The 22270-nt window shown below is 53.8% G+C and overlaps 2 protein-coding genes across 2 annotated transcripts in view; one reads left to right on the forward strand and one right to left on the reverse strand.

The window, feature by feature from the left end:
• LOC128267145 (AF4/FMR2 family member lilli) overlaps window positions 1-7535 on the reverse strand; it is a 122985-nt gene extending 115450 nt beyond the window's left edge. The window contains exon 1 of the mRNA XM_053003933.1: window positions 6930-7535. Coding sequence (XP_052859893.1) covers window positions 6930-7535 — 606 coding nt within the window. The remainder of the gene's footprint in view (window positions 1-6929) is intronic.
• An 11071-nt stretch (window positions 7536-18606) lies between these two features.
• Window positions 18607-21697, forward strand: LOC128268976 (uncharacterized). Its single transcript, XM_053006299.1, has 4 exons — window positions 18607-18898; window positions 19002-19442; window positions 20627-21377; window positions 21446-21697. The coding sequence occupies exons 1-4, from the start codon at window positions 18784-18786 to the stop codon at window positions 21690-21692; spliced, it is 1554 nt and encodes a 517-aa protein (XP_052862259.1). The 5' UTR covers window positions 18607-18783; the 3' UTR covers window positions 21693-21697.
• Window positions 21698-22270: the final 573 nt, after the last annotated feature.

Below are 22270 nucleotides of genomic sequence, written 5' to 3' on the forward strand. Positions count from 1 at the left end.
GCGATCCTAACTTTGACACTTCGAACCTGACATCCATTTTCAAACCTGACACCCGAGTCAAGCCGAACAAATCCGATCTCTCTCAGATGAAGAGTGAGTGAAAGAGAGCATTCGAGCGAGTGAGAAAGACGATTTCGGATGCTGAGCAGGTGAATCGGTTCACTGTCGGATGGGCCACATTTGAACCGGTTCGTTCGCATGTGTCCCGGCGGATGTTTCAAATTTGCCAGCCGGAAACATAAATAAAACAGTTACACCACAAACAATAAGGACGAAAAGGGGCGGCAGGATATAGAGGAAACATCAAGCCGTTGCAGGGTGACCATTTGGAGTGTCCATATGGTGCCCGCCAGTTAATGTAGCCAGAAAGTGAACCATTTCTCAGCAGTAATCGGTTCCAAATCGGTGACAGCATCACGAACCGATTCCTTTGACATCAAGCCGAGACCGGCTACTCACGCTTTCTGGCTCGCAGCCTCGGATTGCCCGGTCAAAATCGGGCCTCGAATCCTGGCTGTTGACTGACGAACGGATTGTTTTCCACCCGGCGAGCGAGCAAAAGAGACAGAACACGTCGTGACGCATGCGCGCGCGACATGGATGGAAAAGTGAGCTCTGACCGTGAACGTGCGGAGGAAAATGAGTGGCGAACTAAACGTTTTCCAAACAAATGGCAAAACGCACTTGGGAAAGAAAAGAACAAGAGCCTCTTTTTTAAGATATTATAGTTCGTATCAGTATTATTAGTTTACTTTTAATAGATTAAAATAAAAAGCGCAAAAATGTGAACGCAAATTTGAAATAACTTGGTTGGTTGAAACAAATCCGAAAAAGAGCCATCTACCGAGAGTGAAATGAACCAAAGGAAATCTTGGTTTTTGCGCTTGAAAAAATCTTTGAAATATTTCATGCCATATTTCGAGACGTACACTTCGATAGTGAATCGGTTCTGAACGGTTTTTCGGTGGTGTTCTGTTCTCGTACCTAGAGGGCGCAGCAATCGAATAGGAGTGTTTTTGAACACCAGTCAACCGCAAGGTAGGTTAATAAATAATTTTCAATAACGATTACGTTTCCAAAAAGTTACATTAAAGCGTCCAGTAGCGTAGTTAAATTATTATGATACACAATTTAACAAATCCAAGCTAACAAAGCGGACGGAAAGGCAGAAATGCTTGGTTTCGGGTTTGCACACGAGCAAAAAACACTTAAGCTCACCTTGCACAATAAACGTTTATGGCTAGCAATTGAATTGATGGCCATTATGTATTATTTCTCCAAAAAGGGGCCCCTCGGGGTCGTTGTAAACTTGTAATTGCTACCTGACGTCCACCCGGTGGACGGTGGAAAATCTTTTATCGACCGAAATGAATCGATTAATTAACAACGAACACGTAATTTGTCCACCAACCGATCCCCATACCGAGCCTCGTGGGAGCCATTGAAGAGGCACAAAATGTCGCCACATCCTGGGGCCCAAGTGGCCGCCACCACCACCATAAAGCGTCGTGCCGATGCTGCTGGGTTCCGGTAATTAAAACGGCCGACAATGTCCTCCATGTCACCCACTAAGAGGGGCGGGGGGTTGAGATTTTTCTCCCAAAACCCGTAAACACTTTGTTTATCGAGTCCCTCTCTCGCTCTCTCTGCGCTGCAGACAAAGCGGTGAGCCATGGAACTCGGTAAACCAAGTGGCGGACAGTGGACTTTAATCCCAAGTTCCATAAAGTTATCCGGCTAGCAGGATCTCCGCCGGACCCACCGGCGACTCTCGTCTAAGATATTACGCAGTTTCAGTTTCCATTATTCTCGGCTCCTCGAGATTATCGCCCTGCCCGGAGCACGAAACGGAAGTGCTCCGGCAACACACCGGCCAAGTGCATCCCACATGGCCATCTCGGTGGTGTGCGCCATTGCCGCACCACTAAAATATTTACCACGGATCGCCATCATTCGGATCGGTCACCAGAGAGGCCCCCGCCGGGCTTCGGGATGCCGGCTTTTGGAAAATTGAAATTGATGCAGGCTGGAACCCGGGCGTCAAGAAATAGGCCCACAGGGCAAGGCCATCCGAAGAATCGTCGCACGTTCCAACTGAGGCATAGCAGCAGCAGCAGCAGCAAAGGATTTAGATCTGTCCCGCCGCCGGCGGCATAGCCGGGTTCGATCGCGGACGGTAGTAAAGTTTATTGCAAGCCATCGCCATAAAGTCACCTCGTTAAGGCCTTCGGCCAGCAATCCACTGCTCCGTCGGTTGCCGAAAAGGGTCGCAGTTCGAAGCTACGGGGGGCGTCGTACGCACAGTGGCTGCCAAGTTTTTGCTACAGTTTTTTCATTCGCGTGGCTTCTGGCCGCGAGTTGCCGCAAACCAATCAATGCCGGTCGCCGTAAAAAAAACGGCGACAAACCATTAGTTTGACTGATGGCGCGATGGCGGTTTTACAATCCGAATGGCCACCTGTGCCGGCGCGTCACGTAAAAGGACTCTGGCCCTTCCGGACGGACGGAATCCGAAGCAGAAGCAAAATACTCAAATCTGTCCCTCGATTTGGCTCCGTGAAGTGGCTTTCGTCCGGATTCCATTTCGTCCCGCGCTCCATTATTCATGAGAAAGGAGCTGGGGGCCCGGGGCCCCAAGCAGCGGGAAATTGCTAATCGGAAATGTGAAAAGTCCCCAGCTCAGGATCCGGGTCAGCTGTGGAATGGAATGTCGCACCATATCGCCACAGCATGATGAATCATTCGCGCACGGACACCCCACGGTTACTCTGCTGGAAGTTTCCGGAACCCAAGGATCATCACCCCAAGAAAATCCCGGAGTACCACGCGTCCTTGAATTGTCCCCGCAAACGGGCACAACTTATTTGCTTTCGGTAAACGAAAAACGAAACAAAATAATTGATTGAAGCCTTGGCGCGTCCGTGAAACCAATTAGCGGACGACGGACGGTGGGCGCATTCTAATTTAAAATGGCCCCTCACGGACGGAATACGGGATGGAAAATTTCGCAGCAGTCACGGTGGCCCCACGGTGGCCCCAAGCTGGCGCGCACCGCGGGTTTGTGGTGTGTGTTTTCGGAGGTTAAGTGAATTCTTATTAACTTCTCCGCGCGGCGCAGCTGGTCTCCCACCCGGAAGTCCGCCGGATGGCGAAGATAGCAAAACAAGTGGCCCAAATACTCGCCGCCTTCTGGGGGAAAGAAAATAAAGAGAAAACCCGGTCCCTGGGCCGGTCAACGAATGACGTGTTTTGTCACATTGTCACTTTCTTGTGATTGGAATTAATGCGAATGAGCGAGGATTGGCACGCCCCGGCTGACGCGGCTGGCGGGCGATGGGGGATTATAATTGAAATTGGTTGCCCGGTTCCTCGTTCGGTGACCGTCGTCCTCGTCCTCGTCGTCGTCGGTGGAGATGAATGCGCTATGATCGATTATGGTGCCCGCCAGAGTCCCGTCCCGTTTGCCGTTACTTATGGATGGTTATTTATTTTCCCGTCAGTTTACCGTCCCGTCCCTGCCGGACTGGACAAAGTCATCGCACGCCAGGACGGGCCGTGATTTATTGGTGCCGTTTGTGTGGCCGATCGCATGCGCCGGGGATCCATCTTTCTGCACGTCGCGCCGGCCAGGAGAAAGTCAAAAGTAAATATCACGCAGCGCCCGGCCGGCGGTTGGAAATTCATCTTCATTTCGGCTCCTTCCCGGGGTGGCGGCTCCCGATGGTCGACAAATTGGCTATCGATAGTAATTGTTTTTCCAGCGACCAGCGGCAACGGGTGCCCCAACAACGTGTTGAACATCGTGTTCCTGTCGGGCGCGCGATACAACATTAAAGCCAAACGAAGTGGACCCACCAAAAGGGCTTAATCACACTTCGGGGCCACTTATGGGGCCCGAATCGATCGCCCCTCACGCGCCCGTAAAAAGCATGTTCCGCCGGAGCCGTAGCTGGGTTCAATATCCTTGCGCATGAACCATGTGTCCTTGGTGGGGGCCAAATCTTCGACGGCCCGCGTAATGGCGGTTGCAATAAAAATCCAATTAATGTTGAACGTCGACAGTCGAGGGTCCCCCGGTCGAGTTTCTTGGCGTGACCGGGCGCACGGCACGGGGACGATTATCGTGCTTCACACGAAAAACAAAACGGAAAATGGTGAACGACAAATTATCACCACCGTAGTCATCATCGTCGTCGTCGTCGTCCGAATCCCAGGGGACGGATTGACCAGCGCAAGGACACTCGTGGGGTGGCGTGGCTTGAAAAATGATCCCCAGCAAAAAGACTGGGGACTTCAAATGTCCACCATCATTGCGCTCAAACGCAGCTCCTAATGGCCGCCGGAGGGGGCCGCAGCATCGCAGTGTCGATGGGCCCCGTAAATGTTCCGTTGCCGTTGCCGGTGCCGGACACCAGGGAACGCTCCCTCGGGGGGGTGGTGCAGGGAGTGTCCAGATAAAAAGCCAAACAAACTGCTGGCATTGCACAAATTTGCTCGACCTTTGCCGGGCGCGCCCGGTCTATTGTGTCCGCGGCGCTTCGGAGGCTGTGTGAGTTGGTTATTATCAACAAATCCCACTCTCGCTTTGATGTGTGCCGGCTACGTTTTATCACTCCCTGCCCGGCGCTCCGCTCCGGGGCGTGTGTTGTTTTATGGGAGCCCCGAGCAGCTCTCTATTCCCGACCGTTTCCGGTGCGCGTTTGATGTTTTGTAGCGCACATTATTTGAATGTTCCGAACGGGAGAATCAAGACCGCATCCTGTCCGAGAACGAGCGTTCGTTTCTTTTATCGCACAAACAGGACTTTATTAAAATGCACCACGCGCTGTCCGGTGAATAATATTTATTTTACGATTGCTTCAGTTTGTGTTCAAATTGTTTGCAAAAATCGCTTATCAAAAGATTCCTCTCAGCTCGAGGTCCTCCGCCCGGTCCCGAATGCTTGTTTGGCCAACGCCCAAAGTGGCTTAATGAACATAAATTTGATTAGATTGCCATCGGTGGTCGCCTGCGAAGTGTGGTCAGTTAATCGAAGACGGACGATCGAAGAGAGACAACAAAGGCCGGTCAGCCGATGGCTACTTGATGTGCCACAAAAACGGTGCCATTATCGCAGGACACGAGGCAAGAAATAAACGTGACGGAGTGGATGTTGGCCTCCGGAGGTGATTTGGGATGTCGTTCTTTTCGCACTTAGCACCGGTTCGGACCTCCAAGCGTCGGGAACTATCCGGCACGAGATTAATGATGGACAGGTGGCCCACTTTCGGTGGCACATCCCGAAAGGGGTATCTTCTGTCGCGTCACCATCGGAGCCTCGGTGAAAAGCAATCGTCATGTCTCCCGAGACTGCGGTCCTTTTCGCTGGGTGCGGATCAAAGTAGCCGAAGAGGGTGTGCCAAAGAAAAGGGCTTTAGTCGACAAAAAGCCTGATGGATGGGTGCAAGAAGCGGCCAAAAAAGGGCCCCGAACCAAGCCCACACAGTGGGACCCACCATCCATTTAGCTGCTTCATTGATGCTGTTAATTTGCCCTCCCCAACCGGGGGGCCACTTACGTCTGACGGGTCCCCTTGGGATCGGGTCTGGGATTTTTCTTCGTTTTCGGTAAAACCGGGTCCCGGGGGGAAACTTTTCTCCCAGCGATTGCAAATTTATTCTATCGTCCGACGACCTTTTGCGTTCCCTTTGATGCAGTGTGGAGCGAAAAAAAAAATCCGGGAACGTGCCCTCCAAATGGCATTGGGATAGCTCGGCGGGTAGCATACCTTGCAGGCGCTCGCTTCCCCCGCTTGGGCAGCCATTGTTTCGTTTATGGACACTTTGCGTTTCCGGTGGCCACCGATAGAAGTCTATTTTAGGAATTCTTCCACATAAATATCGAGGCAGGCGCGAGGGCGCGCGCCGGAGTGTGAACATTAATGTTCGCAGAGCGCTTTGGCCGTCGTGCGTGGCGCGGAAGTGTGCGATGCGAAAAACGTGAACCGCAAACCCTAAGGAGCAGCCGCGATCGGAATTATTGTGAGTATTCCAATTTCCGACCGACCGCCGCGGCGCTCGCGAGAGAAGGAAATTAAAATTCATGAAATTATTCGCTCCCTCAAGCGCGGCGCTTTGTGTTGGTGGTGGTCCGTGGACCACCGCGTTTGGGATTTTCGTTTCGCATCCGAACGAGAGGAAAGTTGTCAGGATAACACCCGGAACCCGGGAGAGTAATGATCGGAATATTTCGACAAACCCAGAACGCCTTCGGCAGGCGTTCCCCGGGCAAACGCACGGAGCGCGCGTGCACGGAATAAAGATTTACATGCCCTCGCCTGGCTTTTGTAGGTCAAGTTGGCAATTCAATCTCTTATGACATTCCCGTAGGCCGTAGCTCGAAGTTTGAACAATAGAAGCCGACATGTCAGCCGAATGGGCCGCAATTCTTTGAATTTGCAAGCGTCCTCTCGCTCGCCCGACTCGGTCCCGTCACGCATTTTGCGTGACGCACGGCTCAAGGATTCCATCCGTTTCGGCTGAGGGCATCAAAATAAATGATAGAGCGCCGAGCGGCCCTCGGATAATAAAACCAGCTTCGTGCAGCGCTTCCGTTTTTTTCTCCCTGCCACCGCGAGAAAAGATTTCCAAAAATGGCCGATTGCTTTCCGCGAGCGAGCCCCGGGCGAACGTTAACGAAATTACGCCCTATTCTGCCCCTTCGTCCATCGCCACCACCGGCGGCCCCTCAATATGCTTACGGCCGCGAGTCGATAAGGGTGAAATGAGAATTTAATCGTGTTATGGAAATCCCGGTGGCTCCTCGAGGCCCGAAATTTTCCATTCCATTAACGGCACCGCGGAGACCGTTCTCTAGCGTCGTACAACGTGTTGCATACGTCGTAGGCGCAAACGATTGTTTTGAGAGATAATAATGAACGGTTTACTCACATTTGTTGACGGTGGTTGCTGTGATTGCTGCTGTTGTTGCTGTTGCTGCTGCTGTCGGTACTGCATGAGGGCCGCGACAGCTTTATTAGCGGCTGCCGTCACGGCTGCCACGGTGGTCGACATTTCGTGATTCGTGAGCTCGAAGCCGTTCTCGACGATCGGTGATTCGGCTGCCGGTGGCCCGGATTGTGTCGATTGGTGCAGATAAACTTTGACCCCGCCGGTTCCGGTTCCGTTCAGTACGGCCAGATCGGTGCTATCGGTGCTACTGCCGCCGGTTCGCGGGTGTTCCGGTATGCTGTCGAAGTTAGCTGTTGGATCAGTGCCAGCACCGAACGTGGGCGAATACTTGGCCACCTTCTTCGCGATCACCTCGTCACAATCGCTGTCGTCGTCGTCGTCGTGGTGGTGGTGATTGCGGTTCCGGCCGTACGGAACGTTCGCGCTGCTTGGTCCAGCTTGGTCGAGAAACAGTGGGAACCGATTTTCGGCGACGGCCGACTCCGCCGCCGACTGGACGGTCGAGGGAAACGATTGCTGCTGCTGGAAGCTGCTCGTCGGCGTCGTCGTCGTCGTCGTCGTCGTTCGGTCGACGAGATTCACCATTGAAACGATGCCTTTTCGAGGCCGATTCTGGCCGGGTCCGATTTGCACTCCGGAACCGGTACGGTGCGTCGACGATGATAATTCAACGACCGTTTCGATGCTGCCCGGCCACTTTTTGCACGCCACCACAAACCGTTAACACGAAGCAGCGCAGGATACGGATTTCCTCGAGCGCACCGCACATCATCCGCCGGGATTGTCCCGCTCCGGTTTTCCTGTTTTACTCTGGGCCGTTACTTACACCCGGTGTTGGCGGGGCCACACGGAAAAGTCACCGCCAACAGCATGTGTGCGGCCGCGTGTTCCAGAATGTTATTACACCGTAAAGTCCATCCGCAGCGAACTGCTGGAAGCGGAGGGCCGTGGCCTGCAATGAAAGCAAACATAACGCAAAAGGATGTAAAATGCGCACTCATATATTGTACTTAGCATACTGCCGAGGGTGGCCGTTGGCACCCCAGAAACTTCGTCCTTTCTCCACGGCCTCGCAACTCCCGAGCTGAGAAGATCTTTTTAGTGGAGCAAAAACCCTCAGATGACATCGACCGTTTGGCCTTATCCTTATCTTTTATGCTGGCGAGACCTCCGACAACGTCACGAAATGCGAAACAGGGGGGGCCCATAAGTGTACAATGTTTTGGGTCCGAACATGAGTCAGATTTTTCGACAACATTGTGGCGCTCCATTCGCTCCCCAGATTAGTGTCGCTTCACACACTGCCAGAGACTGGGATAATAGGACTCTGGGCGCACGACGGCTAATGAGGAGCTTTATCTTCAACTTCACCGGCACGGAAAGGACACCTCGGAGAACTCGGTGCTGCGTCGGTGCCCGCTACCGAACGAACAAGTTTCCGCTAATTACACCATAATTCATCACCTGTTTGTGTCGCCACCAGCCACCGGTGGCCGTTGCGATTGTTTGCAACAACAGAGAACACCCTGGAGCCATACGGAAATCCGACTTCATTTTGTGCCCGGACTTAGCACCTGAACCCCGCCAGTCGCTGGGTCGCTGGAGCGCGTTTATGATGGCCAAGCATTAACCGCCAGGACGACCGTGGTGGGCGCACTTCCTTTTGCTCCGGCCCAGTCTGAGAACTGGGAATTCCCACAACAATTATTTCTCGGTTCCGTTTCGCCACGCCAGCCGGTCCGAGCTCATGGGGACAACAACAAGGACGCAATGGCAAATGGCAAAGGCAAGAGAACACTGACTGGGGTCGGTGGTCTAGGCGGACGCTACTTTTTGAGCAGCCATCCATTCGCTGGGTCCTTTTCCTCGAAGCCAGATTGTCAACGGAGCGCACCACTCCGTTTCATGCTTTTGGGTCGTTTTTCCAGGTGTCAAGGGACCCGTAGTTGAGCCCCCGTAGATGGAGAATAATATCGTGGAAAGTTTTGCTCGGATGCGCCTCTCGGGGGAACGCCCACGAGAACGTTGGGACCCCGCACACGGATACACGGGTCCGATGGTACTACAACTGATTGACATATTGACGACACAGGCCGGACGGCCGAGAGACAACCCGATGATGTCGGTGAAGGCACAAGTTTCACAATAAATAACCAAGGACCCCCGGGGAAGAGTATGTGGACAATGTGGAAAGGACCGTTGTGCGGCCGCCCCGGTCCTCGACTCCGGGGCACCTTCTCGAAAGTGGACCCCATTTTCGATGGAATCACTTAGACCCGTGAGGGGTCAGACCCAGCGCCCTTCAAAGGGGATGTGCGTTTGATCGTGGGGCAACCGTGGTTGACCATGGATTAGATTGATTTGGCTCTTCCCAGGGGCAGCCGCCCTGGGGCTGCAATTATTAATTGAAAAAGGCTATTCCCGGTGGCCCGGCTGTGGGGGGGCTCATAAATATTCAACTTGGCGACAAAAACCGCGACACGGCGGGCAGAAGAGACGACGATATTGAAAATCGGAATGACACCGATCGTCCTCCGCCGCGACTCGGATGACTGGGGCTTCGAAAAGTCAATCGTAGTTCGATCCTTCGTTCAAAAAAGCCACTGGAAAAGCGCAGCACACGGGCAGAAAGAACACGGACTCGGCCAGTCGGAGCCCGGAGCGTGGCCGTAGATTAAATAAAATAAACGAATATCAATATTTGAATCATAAGCAGCCACAGGAGTCGAGGGCCATCGGCACTCTTCGTTTCTCTAATATTCGCCCCAGGCTACTGTGATCTGCTGGCGGTGCGCCAGCATAAAACGGGGAGGGTAAGCGCCCCGGGTGGGCGGGGCTTACGTTCCGGGCGGCTGATGGCGAATCGATTTATTCAAATGCTCATCGATGACGGCGGGGAGAGGCAGTTGCATACATCTGTCAAGCAGTTCCTGGGCAGAATTCCTGATGCCCGGCCTGGCCAGCCGGCGAGCGGAACACTTTTTCTCGACTCGGCGAAAATATGTTAAACGTGCCGTCCGCCTCGGAGCGTCAGGCCCTGCGAGACACTCTCCGCCCAAGACGGGTTTCGGTTCGGCTTCACGGATTCACGGGTATCGGCCAAAGTATCGTTCGAACACGTCCCAAACGTAAAACGGAGCACGAAAACGACTCGTCTGTGGCCTCGGGTCACACACACGAGTGGTCTGTTTGATTTATTTATTAGCACAATTCATTAGATTCCACCCCAAGAGGGTTGGCCACGTTTTTCACGAAAACGCACACGTTTTGATCTCGCCCATTCTTCAGTCGATGTGGTCGTAAAAAATGGGACATCTCATTCGAGACCCCGTCCGGTTGTGGAGGTTTATGAAATACGCTACTCAGTGGAGTTGATGTCGCTTTTCATTGCAATACCACGAGGAGTCCATTGTCAGTCGTCAGAGATGACGATGGCGAGGACTCCTGCCAGGGCTTATGGTGCGCTTCCGAGAATCCCATGTGAACTCTATCTGGCCGTTACATCTTCCGAACCACGACAGAGGGACAGAGAGCGAGAGTCTCGGGCGAGGAATTCAATTTACTGTCAGCGGAAAGGTTCCGAAGAATGTTCTTCCAAAGGCGCCACGGCACACATGGCACACTCCCGGCAAACGGATTACCGGCGACGATGGTGCTGGTGAAATGGTTGAAAACTTCTTCCGCTGTTCCGGGAGTGCTGCTACAGTGGCGCACGCTGCTGCCAGCTCACAAAAGGATGTGGCAGCAGCATTTGTTCGGAATATTTTTAGCCCTGTAAAGGATTTGCGCTGTCTGCCAGGGGCATCACTCTTCATCCCGGGTGGCCCCCGTTGGCCCCGCGTTGTGGCCGATGCTTAGTTACGCATAAAGATGTAAATACATGCCCCGGGCAAGGGCACGGGAGCCGACAGTAGGGCAGCAGCCGGTAATACCCTCATAAATACCGGGGCGCGTATGCTACGCCGAGAATGCGTTCCCAGAAGGACACACAAGGACACTAACGAGCGGCTGACCGTTTCCTAGTCGTCGGTGTCTTCGCTCGTTGAGTGCGCAGGAAGCGAACCATCGCCGGGCTTGGCTTTGGATTTTGGCCGATCTTTTTTCTTCCGCCACTAGACCGACCTAAGCCTGGAGTGCCTTTGTTTCATGCGGGAACCCCTGCGTCCCGCGAAGTGAAAATCATTCAAATATGAGACGCTCGTTAGCAATTCCTTTGGGACAACTCTCCCAGGAGAAATCAATTCTTGACACCTTGAACTGCAACTGGGGTAGCGAAAAAGGTGAACATAACGAACCGTCGCCTAGGAATCGTAATTTCAATTTCATTAAGATGGTTGTGGCGAGGGACGGCCGAGGGACGACGACGAAGTTTGGGCGACGCCCAACGGAGGCGAATTGTTTTGATTATTTTCAGCGAAACAATATTCGTGAAGAGTTTCTATTTATCTATCAATCTAATTGTTTCGGTACACCAGCACAGCACACCGGAGTCACCCGGAGAACTCACCCGGATGGCTCCCAACGGGAAAATTCTTGTGGCGGACAGATTTTCATAATTATAAATTCAATTATTCGTTGACTTTTGGGACGTCGACATTGGACGTTGACGTCGCCCGGAACCGGACCCGAACCCGTGGAAGGATTTAATTTCAGACGAATTTATAGCGACGAGCGCAGCGAAGGAAATTTAATTACAGACCCACGACGGACCGGCCCGTCACAACCCACAGCCGGGTTCGAAAGGGGTCCGCCTGACACCCGACGCGACAACAATTTCATTTCACGCGTCGTCCGCCTGGCCGATTTGTGAGGTGAGACCGATTCACACCGATTTTAATTTAAATGACCTTCCGGATGCGGGTCGAATCGGGGAACGGGGACACGCCGGGGGTTTCGCGGCGCTTTGCGGCGGAGCGACTGCGGTGTTCCGAAACTCCGTCTGGCCGGTCTTGGGTGTGCGGTCCACCAGGCGGCCCCATTAATCATCCTTAAAGGCAGCTCATCCGCTTAAAACTTCACCGCGGATACTGAGCGGCGCACCACACTGCAGCATGGCGTAAATTGGTCCGCTAATAATCCGCTCTGCTAATCATCGCACGCCCGTCTGGCCCGTGACCGCGGGCGACATCATCGACGTCAGGAGCCCGTCACGTTCGCCCGTCGTAATCGCTGTCGAAGGCGATTGGCGATTATATCCCGCAGGAGTACCGCAACAAGTGCCTCGGTGCCCCGCAAGGCATTACAGGCAGGGTAGAATTTTAAACAACCCTGCGGCTCGGCCTATCTCCGAGGGACCGTAATCTCGGCGTGCCCGCGAGTGCGCTTCAGAGCTGGTGGCCTACGTGGTGCGGATGATGAACGGAACCTGCAGAGCAGTGGATCTGGCACGTTGCCAAGACCGAGACCGGCCGAATGCCGCATGTCGAGAGGCGCCGCCGCCATTGTGTAAGGAAAGAGATTTTCAACACCATTATCGACCCGCGGGCGCCGGGTTGAGAGGATCGCGAACGAGTGTGGCCCGGGGCGCACATCAAGCTTTCACCTTCACTCCTCGGGGCAACTGGTCTCGAAAGGGCAACCAGCCGGAGCGCAGCGATACAGAATTTATGGTTCCCAATTACATTCATTATTACGCGTGTTCCGTGTGTATTTGGCAGGCCACCTGCAGGCTGTCGAAAAGGTTGCCACTCGGCGAGAAAATTGGGTGAGAACGCGTAAAGAAACGGAGAACCGCGTGCGTGCTTTTACGAGCGTGCTCGGTGTGTTGCCTACCTTGCAGGGGTGCGCCCCGAGTGCGCCCACAGCCGGTATTTTACGCGACGCAACACCCGACGGTTGGGAAAGAAAATATGCGAGCCGAATCGATAAAGGGCGGCCCTGTCTTTGGCCGGGTACGACAAGGTGTGGAGGGGGCCCTCGGGGGCCAACATTCTGATGGAAATGGAGTCAAGATAAACAACTCCCGAAACGTGATAGCGCGATACTCGTCAGTAGGGCCCGGTGGGTGGGGATTCCCGGAGGCAGCCGATTTGATTGGCTTCGGCTGCCTTGAATCGAGTTGCCTTTGGGCGACTCCAGCAGCAGTCGAAATCTGGCATGGCATACTCTTTCTTTTCCGTTCGATTAGTACAATTGGGAATTCCAGCAACTGACAGCAACGATTGACAGCCGGAAGCGTGGTCCAAGAGGGCGACGTTTGGCAACACACACATGAAGCAAGTATGAAACGAACTCGCGCATTAGCCATCAGCGATGATCCTGTTTCTGGGGCCGGCCTTCAGTCGGGAATGCGCTTTTCGTGCCGCGCCGCGACCGCCGAACAAGCCTTTTAAAATGCAAATGGTGGCTTTGGAGCGTAAATAACCGGGGGTCGGCGTGTTTATTGTACCTCGCGTAACCAGACCGCATTTTTCCGAGGTGCGAAACATAAACCACCATTGCGTCTGCGGTTTGGTTGGTCGAACCAACCTACCGATTGAACGCAACACAACGAATGGTCGGTTAGTGTGATAAACCGCAGCGAAAAACATCGATTAAAGTGGAATTTAAACCCCATTGGATTGGCCGACATTGGCCGACACATCCTGCTTACTCCATCCGCCATTTCGAGTGCTTAAAAGACCCGTCGGCCCACAATTGTTGTCACTCGCCGCTCACATTTCTTTTGCCACCCAACTGTGTGGCAAACAGCACCACAATGGCACTCGACGCAGAAAGGCGCCGGTCCTCCCGAAAAAGGCTTACATGTTGGGCAAATATTTATCAAGAAACAACGCACACACACCGACCGGAGGTCGCATGAAAGGGACTCGCGAGGACGTGGACAGGAACCTTTCCAGTGCCATCCGAGGCCGGCATCTTTGCCGAGCCGAGAATGTAGTGTTTGGGTAGGGTTTTGTTCATTTTCTGCGCTATTAGAACGCCGCTCCCCTGCCAGCAATCATCGGCGTCGGAGTACAAAGAAGATTTAGATGCAAAGCAAAAAGCGACATTTAACGATCGCCGGAACCCCCCGCCGGAAGGATAGGCGACGGTGACGGCCCGGCGACGGCACGGAAGCCGGCTACGGGAAGCGATTTGTGCGCGAGGACCGAGCGAAGGACTTGAAAGATTTCCACGGCAAACGCGCGTCATTTGCGCACTAAAACGGGGGGTTTCACCAGCACCAGCACTTTGTTTGTTGGCGGGAAAAGAAACCTCATCTTGTTTCGGTTCCATACACCATCTATGTCGGGGACCCTAGAGGCGCGCGTTTGGCTTACGGAGCCTACGGAACTGTCGTTACGCTCCACCGTTGACAACACGCCATTAGGAGGCGGGAACCAGCGCACGCACCGGCCACGCCGCCTGTCGTCTGCCATGTGGCGTAGTTCTAGGAACCCTTTTTCGGAGGGCGCTTGTTGATAATGGGATAAAAATGAAGCTACACGGCGTAAAGACGCTGTTGAAACGCTCGGTCTCTCCCTCTCCCTCACGAGAGTCTGCCTTGTGTCTTGTCAAAGGACTTTGCTAGGAAACCAACCACCCGAGAACGCGCCCGCCACGCCACGCCACGCCACGCCACGCCACGCCACGGGGTTGTTTCGATCATTTTTCCGGATATTTTCCATCCTTTCACGAACGCCAGCGGCACACGCCGCTGAGAGGTTGTATTATGTTTTCCCTAGCTTGAGGTTTCCTTTTTTGCGTACCACCCGGGCCCGGTTCTTCTTTGTTGGACATTACTTTTATGCTCGGCACATCATATTTCACTCTTCGGTGCCGGCATGCTGGCTCAAGCGAGCTCAACGCGGAACAAGGAATGCGCTCCGAACGTTGGAGTGCCGGAATCTCAATCAAAAACTGGGTGTGTGTGTGTGTGTCGGTTTGTACGAGGAGCAGATTGAACGACCCCTCCAGGGCCTTAGTCTAGTCACAGACAACGACGGATCGCTGCTTTCGTGTGTGTTGGGCGAAACGATATATTTAGGTTAAGAGAAATTCAATCTGTTTTGATATCTTTCAATTTTATGACTTCGGCAACATCGAAACTTTCCGCGGAACTCGTGCCGTGCAAAGCACTTTCGCAGGCTAACTGGATAAAGCTAAGAGAATATGGCGGCCGGGAACAGTTGGTGAAGTTGAGCAAAGTGCATTCTGATGGACTGGAACCACAGAACCGAATGATGACCTGACCGAATAAGGGAAGCCAAGGATTAAAGCCGCAACAAGATACGCAGACTGACCGCCGGTGGCTTAATTTGACGAGAGGCTGGCGGCCGTCGTAAGTGGATTTTCTGGGCCACTGCAGGAGTGTTAATTAATTCAAAGGTTAACCAACCGAGTAGGGATCCCCCGCAAACGATCCCAAGTTGTCGGTGGCGATGTCCGATTATTTTCGGATATTATCCTTTATTATGTTTCGGATTAACACGGCGCTCTGTGTGGGTCAGGCGAACCGTGAATCGATTGATTGGTTGAGCACGGTTGATTCACGCGCCCCACCGGGATTCCGAAGGATGTTGTCGTGTCTTTAGCCCCTCGGCGGGCCCTCGTTTATATCTTATTCAGAGTGCATGCATGTCTGATTAGTTCGCCCGGAAGGGCTCGGATTGACTCCTTTTACCGGTCGGTTCCATGCATTTCAAATGCATCATTCCGTATTCAATTCCTCGCAATAGAGCAACCCGCGATGGATGGAGCTTTTAATACTGCGCTTCTTCGTGGCCACCGTGCCGGAACGTCAAGTGCAGCAAACGAGCATCAAGGGCCAACAACGCCACCGACGACGACGACGTCAAGAGTTCGCTGAAGGAGCCTATCGCCGGGGCTTTCGAAATCGGCATGGGACGGAACGTTCCGCTCGACAACATCGGTCGATGCGCCGCTACGGCTTGTAAAAGTTTTACCCTTTCAACAGTTCCCCCGGGGGGCCGCCAGATGAGAGATCCGTGTGCCAAGGCTAGGCGGTCCTCTTGGCGGGTACTCTTCACCGAGAATGTTGGATAAACCTGGCAAGCACCAAGCAACGGAAGAGGTGAATTAATAATTCAGCGGCAGCAAGATTTGAAATCTGTTTTCCGTGGATTGATTCACGGACACGGCGCCAGCGGAACGGGACGGTGTGAGTTGAGTGACGCACGGCCCTCTATTTGCGGCGTGGGTTTTTAGGTCGAGCAAAATAGGGGAGCCTATGAAGAGAAATCAAATCCACCTTCGTGATCCGTGTGCCTCGAGTCTCAAGTGAGGTTTGATGTCTAATGGGGCTTGTTGTTAAACGTGGAACGTGGAACGTACCTGCGAAAGTCACTACCACCTTAAGGCGGCCGTGCTGGAGTCCTTTGAAAATTTGCGTGCTCGGTGCGCGGTGGGTAACTTTGCAGTCAACGGCACCCAAACACTGAGATTAGTTATTTAATGACCTGAAACTAATCTCGACACTTTCGAACTTTAGCTTGGCAAAGTTGTGCTCAGGTTTGCGGTCTTTGCGAACAGCTCTTACCAGCACGTGTTCGGAGCAGTACTTACGGCCAATAAATTGTGTTGGGTAGCTGGCAGTAACAGCAATCGTTCGCGGTACGACCCCTGTTAAAGTTACACAATAAAGTTGAGCCTTTTCTCGGTTAGAACTCAGAGCTAGTGTCTAGAGCCTGAATCGAAGCGTGGCGCACGAGGAACAAGTTGCCACGGGTACATGGTTCACGTATTCAATGGGAAATCGAATCAACTTCGCCATCGTCCTGTCCAACACTAAACCAATTTATGCAAACAAACACCATAGGGCGGGCGGCCTGAGAGGATGAGCTAACCTAATTGTGCCTGTCCGTTGCAGACACAATATGATCCCTTTTTTCTCGTTATTCTGTCGGCGACCGACCGAGGGACACTTGATACGTCGGTCTCTGTCACATCAGTTTTGTTGTTGTTCACGTTGATGTTTTAGAATTAGCCGAAACATTTCACTACATTCAACGATTGTTTAGCTGACAAAAGCTTTAGGAACCAACGTAACCGATACAGTAAAGCTCCATTTTTGAGGTGGCTTTTGTGGTGGTGGGTAGTTCCGATCGGTGTGCATGTTTACCGATCACCCCGGATTAAGCACGCCCCGATGGTGCGGGTTTTGTTGAACTTTGCCCCCCGGTATCCTGTAGCGATTTATGAATCATTATTTGCCAGCCAGCGGTCGCAGCAAAGCAGTTTGATTAATCCAGCCACCCGTGGCTGCCCCTCGATCGAATCCGTTCGATTGCCTGCGAATACCGCCGTGTGCGAGATAAAGTTCATTAAAAGTTTGCCGTATGTTTGCGGTCGGCGTTTTCCATGTAGCGTTTCCAGCGGCTTAATGAAGGCAAATATTAATTATGGAGCCAGTCGCAGGCTGTTGGCAACTGTTTCGAATATTGGCACCGGAGAACGGAGAAAGTTAATCGTGAAGCACCGTGCCGCTGACAGCGTCGAGCATCCGAGCATAATGTTCAGCAGCTTGCCCATGCGGTGTCACGGTACGGATCGCGGTTAAAGAAAGTTTTGCGCCGCCTTGTTAATTTGATCTGACACCTAACCTAGCGGCAGACGGGTGCTCTGCGGTGCGCGGTGTATGATCTGCCGTCGATCGGACCCGGACTCCGCATGTTGCAGCAGCCATGCTGCGAAATTGCACTAATGATGGTCCGGTAAAAATGGCGATGAAGCCTTTTCCTAACAACTTCACCCATTACACAATTGAGTGGATTGTAGAGCAATGGCACAGTATCGAAATCGATCAAAAAATTCATTTTTATACCACCTTTTGCAAGTGTCATGGCCCACTGTGCACAGCATCCTTCGCTCCATCCAACCGCTGCAAAAAACGGACCGATAGTGAACGGGATGAAAGTTGTCGCGCATATTAATGATAAATGTCACTCACCGGTTCCCCCCTTCCCCACCACACACACACACACATGGGGACGCACCGGTTTATGCGTGATGACCGCCGGCCGATCTGGGCGGCAAATAAATCGCCAGACCGGTCCAGGGGTGTGAGCCGTCTCGCGAGATCATATCGCGCGGAGAATGTGGAGCAAATAATCGGCGAAAAGAAATTCGAGGAGCGAAAGTCTGGCGTCACACGCCGATTATGACGTCGCTTGGTGGCGCGTACAGTGATGGGACATAACAGTAGGTGTGTGCTAAAAGTTCACTTTGGTGAGTCACAACGAGCGGCCTCTGCAAGTTATTGACCAGTGAAGGGCGTTCGATCGGAACGCAATTGGATCGGAACTGTCAATCGTTAGGAAGCAATTAGCGACGCGCCATCCATCGAACCGGAAGGTCACGGGACCAGTCCTCCGCGCTTAGTGCTGATGGTGGGGTGATGGACATCGTGTTCGAGTGCCCATTCCGATCGCTGCATCATGTTTTTATTGTGGGAACATCATTCGAGTTCAGCATCACCATCTCGAGGGCGGCCAGAGCGTTGCGCTGAATGGGGTCGGGTGGCGTATTCATTTAGAACGCACCGTATCGCGCCGTTGGAAAGAGACAAAAGGGGTTCCATTCTCCCCCGGCGGTAGAGATACGAGCATAGGCGTGCGACAACAACAGTAGGCCATGGCGCGGTGTGGTTGATCGCAACCGGTTGCAGTGCGCGCGGGCTCTCGGAAGTCTCTCGCAGTCGGCTCAGTGACGACGTGACTGCCGCTCGAGTGAAACGAACCTCCGGCCATCGGGGGGCTGTTCCGTTCCGGAGACGCGTCCTCGGCGTGCGGAGTGAAAGGTTCCTAACAAAACAGTGCCGCGAGCGTGAGCAAAACATAGCAAGAAACCAGCATAGGCTACTGCGATAGGCGAACCGGGAAAGAATAACAAAATGTCATACGTCTACGCACGACACAATAACAGCAGCCGACGGTTGGCGAAAGGGTTGCTGGTGCTGGCCACGGTTCTGCAGACCGTGACCACGGCATGCCAAGCGCAGCGAGTAGGTAAGCATACATGGCCGTGGCCACAATAACAAACCGCGCGCTTTGGTCGGCCTGACGACTGCCAAGTCCCCGCGCGCTTAAAACATCCACACCATCCACGCAGGTGATCGCGAGTACAAACCGGAAATGGCCGATCTCTACATTACGGTGAACGCGCGGACCCGCACCCTCGAGTTGGCGTGGCGCAATTTTGATGATCTGTCCAATTACATTCTGCTGGCCGAGCGGTACCCGGTTCCGGCGTTCCAGCCACGCTACTACTACTACACGCGCCCACCCGGCGCGTCCACCAGTCCCGGTCCACCGCCGGGGGATGATGCGGCGACCGGCAGCAGCAGCACGCCGGAAGTGACCACTGGCGGTGGTAGCATCGTTAACGATGGCAGTACCACCGAAAATAGCGCATCGAGCGCGGGTCCGAGCGACGAGTCCGGCGAGCTGGAGGTCGAGTGGGACTACGACTTCCGGGACGAGCACGGCGTGCGGAAGAAGGAAGTTCTATTTTCGGTGCAACCCATCTTCGCTAACGGGTGGACCCGAACCGGTAAGCCCCAGAAGGGCCTGATTGGTTAATGTGTCTGTGTGTGGGGGGGTTCGGTAATCGGTTCGTTCGGCCAGCCGGAACGGAGCAGAGATTGTTTGCGTTGGCGGCAGAAGTTCAAGACGCACGTGATGTCAAGACGTTGTTGCCGGCACTTGGATGCGATAAGAAGTTCCACGCGGAGCTCGGAAGTGAGAGTGCTGCTGCCGGAGAGAAAGGCGCCCCCAATATGGACAGCTGTTACTGTGTGTTTGATGTCGCATGTAGCGGTTGGCGCTTCCCGTTATCTGACAACGGACCTTGCCGGTGCGGGTTTGTGGGGTCAAGTCGTGTGGGCTTGTTCTGTGATTTTATTAGCATTAGTAGCGGCATGGCATGGCCATTAGCGGAGGGCTGGGTGATAAAAGGGGGCGATGTTGAAGCAAGTGGCAAGCTGTTCCGTACGGAGAAACCCTTTCCCATTTATTCATTCCAATTAATTAGCTTTCCCGATTGGGGCCTTGGAACGATGTGTCCTTGGCAGTTGGAGCTCGGTCGAGTGGAGGACAAGGGGATGGCATTTGTGGTCGACCTTAATCGATCGATTAGGCAGTGCAACAAATGGCTACGGCCATCGAATAGGGGCCATCTTCTCCCTTCTGGGGCACGAACTTCACTTCCGTATCCGGCCAACATCGGTCGATATAGTCCGGGCAGGAAACGAATCGAAATACCCATTAGAGTATCGGTTCCATCGCCGATAAAGGATGCAACATCGTGCCGATTCAACCTCCCGACGCGGCGAGTCATGACCAAATTGGTGTCCATTTGCCAAGTTGTGCCTTTGCTTGGCGCTCTTGAATGGAACACCTGTTTGTGCCAAGTTTTGGCGCTCGGGGTAAATAAACAGCAAACCCCCGAGGCTGTTTGAACAAAAAATTATCACGGAGCCGGGATTATAATGGCCCACATTGAGACGGCGGTGTGAATCATGCGCTGGATACTAAACTGGGTCGAAAACCCGCTGGAACGTCCAAGACGCAGTGACGCATACGCGCGGCGAGTTACGTGATAACGATCGGACGGCGTAACACGCGGGAAACGCTTTCCGGAGTGTGTCATTAAAGCCGCCGGCTCCAGAGTGTCGTTACCGATTAGCATAAAATTCCCACAACCCGCGGCTAACGTCTCTTATCATCTCGTTTCAGACATCAAGTTCAACTACGATCTGATGAAGGAAGCAAACACTACGACCGGGTGCTACGGATACTACGGCTATTTCGTCAGCCCCAACGGCACCGTGCTGGACGTGCACTGTATGAAGCTGTACCCGACCTGGATGAACGATCTGCGGTCGCACCTGAGCGGGTTCCGTGTGAAGGAACTCTTCCTGCCGGGGACGCACGATTCAGCGTCTTACAAGCACAACTTTGATCCGCAGTTCCAGGAGAACATCGTCAGCAAGTACGCCCTGACGCAGGACGACGACATACGGTCGCAGCTGCTGCTGGGCGTCCGGTACATCGATTTGCGCGTCGGGTACTACAAATCGGACCGCGATCAGTTCTGGGCGAACCATGGCATTTCGCGGATGCACCCGTTGGCCCAGGATCTGGAGCAGATCCGACGGTACGCGCTCGAGACGAAGGAGATCATCGTGGTGGACGTGCAAGAGTTCCCGGTGGGCTTCGGAAAGGGCTACGATGTGCACCTCAAGCTGATCGACTATCTGCAGCGTGCGCTGGGCGACGTGATGGCGGCCCCGGGTGCCGGTTGGTCGCGGACGCTGGGTGAAATCTGGGCCGGCGGCAAAACGGTGCTGCTGGCGTACGACAACGAGTTTGCGGCCCGGGCCTTTCCGGAGGTGCTGTGGCGTTCGGTCCAGCAGCGCTGGGGTAACGTGCAGAAGGTGAACGATCTCAAAAACTACCTCTTCAAGGTGCACCATCCGTTGGCATTGTAAGTACAGCCTTCCCGGGGGGTTGGGGTCTTCACGCAGGTTGCTTCAACTCTCGATCTCGTTACAGCCGGGAGTACTCCTACCGACCGGTGGCCGACATGGCCGAGCTGACGCCCGACCCGTGGGGCGTCATCACGGACCGGTACGGCGGGCTGCGCAAGATGGCCGACTCCGTGAATCGGTTCGTCACCAAGTGGTACTTCGAGGATCTCGGCCCCACGGCCAACGTGGTCGCGGTGGACTTCCTGCGCGGCACCAGCATTGTGGACGCGGCGATATACTGGAACCTGAAGCGCGTACCGAGCGTTCAATAAAACCTTCCCGCTCTAATTACTGTCTAGTGACGGAGCGCGCCGGCATTATCGTTAATTAAGCATTAATTACAGTGCTTAAAATAGCACCGGAAATCGATCGGCCGCTGGGTGCCAAACGCGTTACGCTCCGAAGTGGGTCGCGACCGACCCAGCGCAGGTGATCGACGTTCGGACGCGGAACTGGCTGCCCCTTTTTGGGCTGCCCGACTGGAAGGCTTCATTTCGTTTTATGGACCACCACCAGGCCATCAACCTACATTTGTCCGGACGTGTCTAACAACGCACGTCCGACCGGCGGCCATCTCCCATCGGTTCCTTTCCCTTGGGCCTCTGAGGCCCCGAGGGCTCGCTGGCAGCCGGCGGAAGCACTTATTCGCCGGATGCTGCACTCAATGGATCCGAATTAATGAGCTTATCGCAACGATAATGTGCATTGGGAGTGGATTGGGAACGACGGGCGGCCCAGCGAACCCCGAAACCCGGATCGTTGTTTAGGATAACTTTTCATTTCCAATTTGCCGAACTCGTTCGCAAGCAACAAGCGGACGGTGTGTCAGGAGGGGTTTATGGTTTACGAT

The sequence above is a fragment of the Anopheles cruzii genome, chromosome 2 (assembly GCF_943734635.1).
Source record: "Anopheles cruzii chromosome 2, idAnoCruzAS_RS32_06, whole genome shotgun sequence".
NCBI classification, from domain to species: Eukaryota; Metazoa; Arthropoda; class Insecta; order Diptera; family Culicidae; genus Anopheles; species Anopheles cruzii.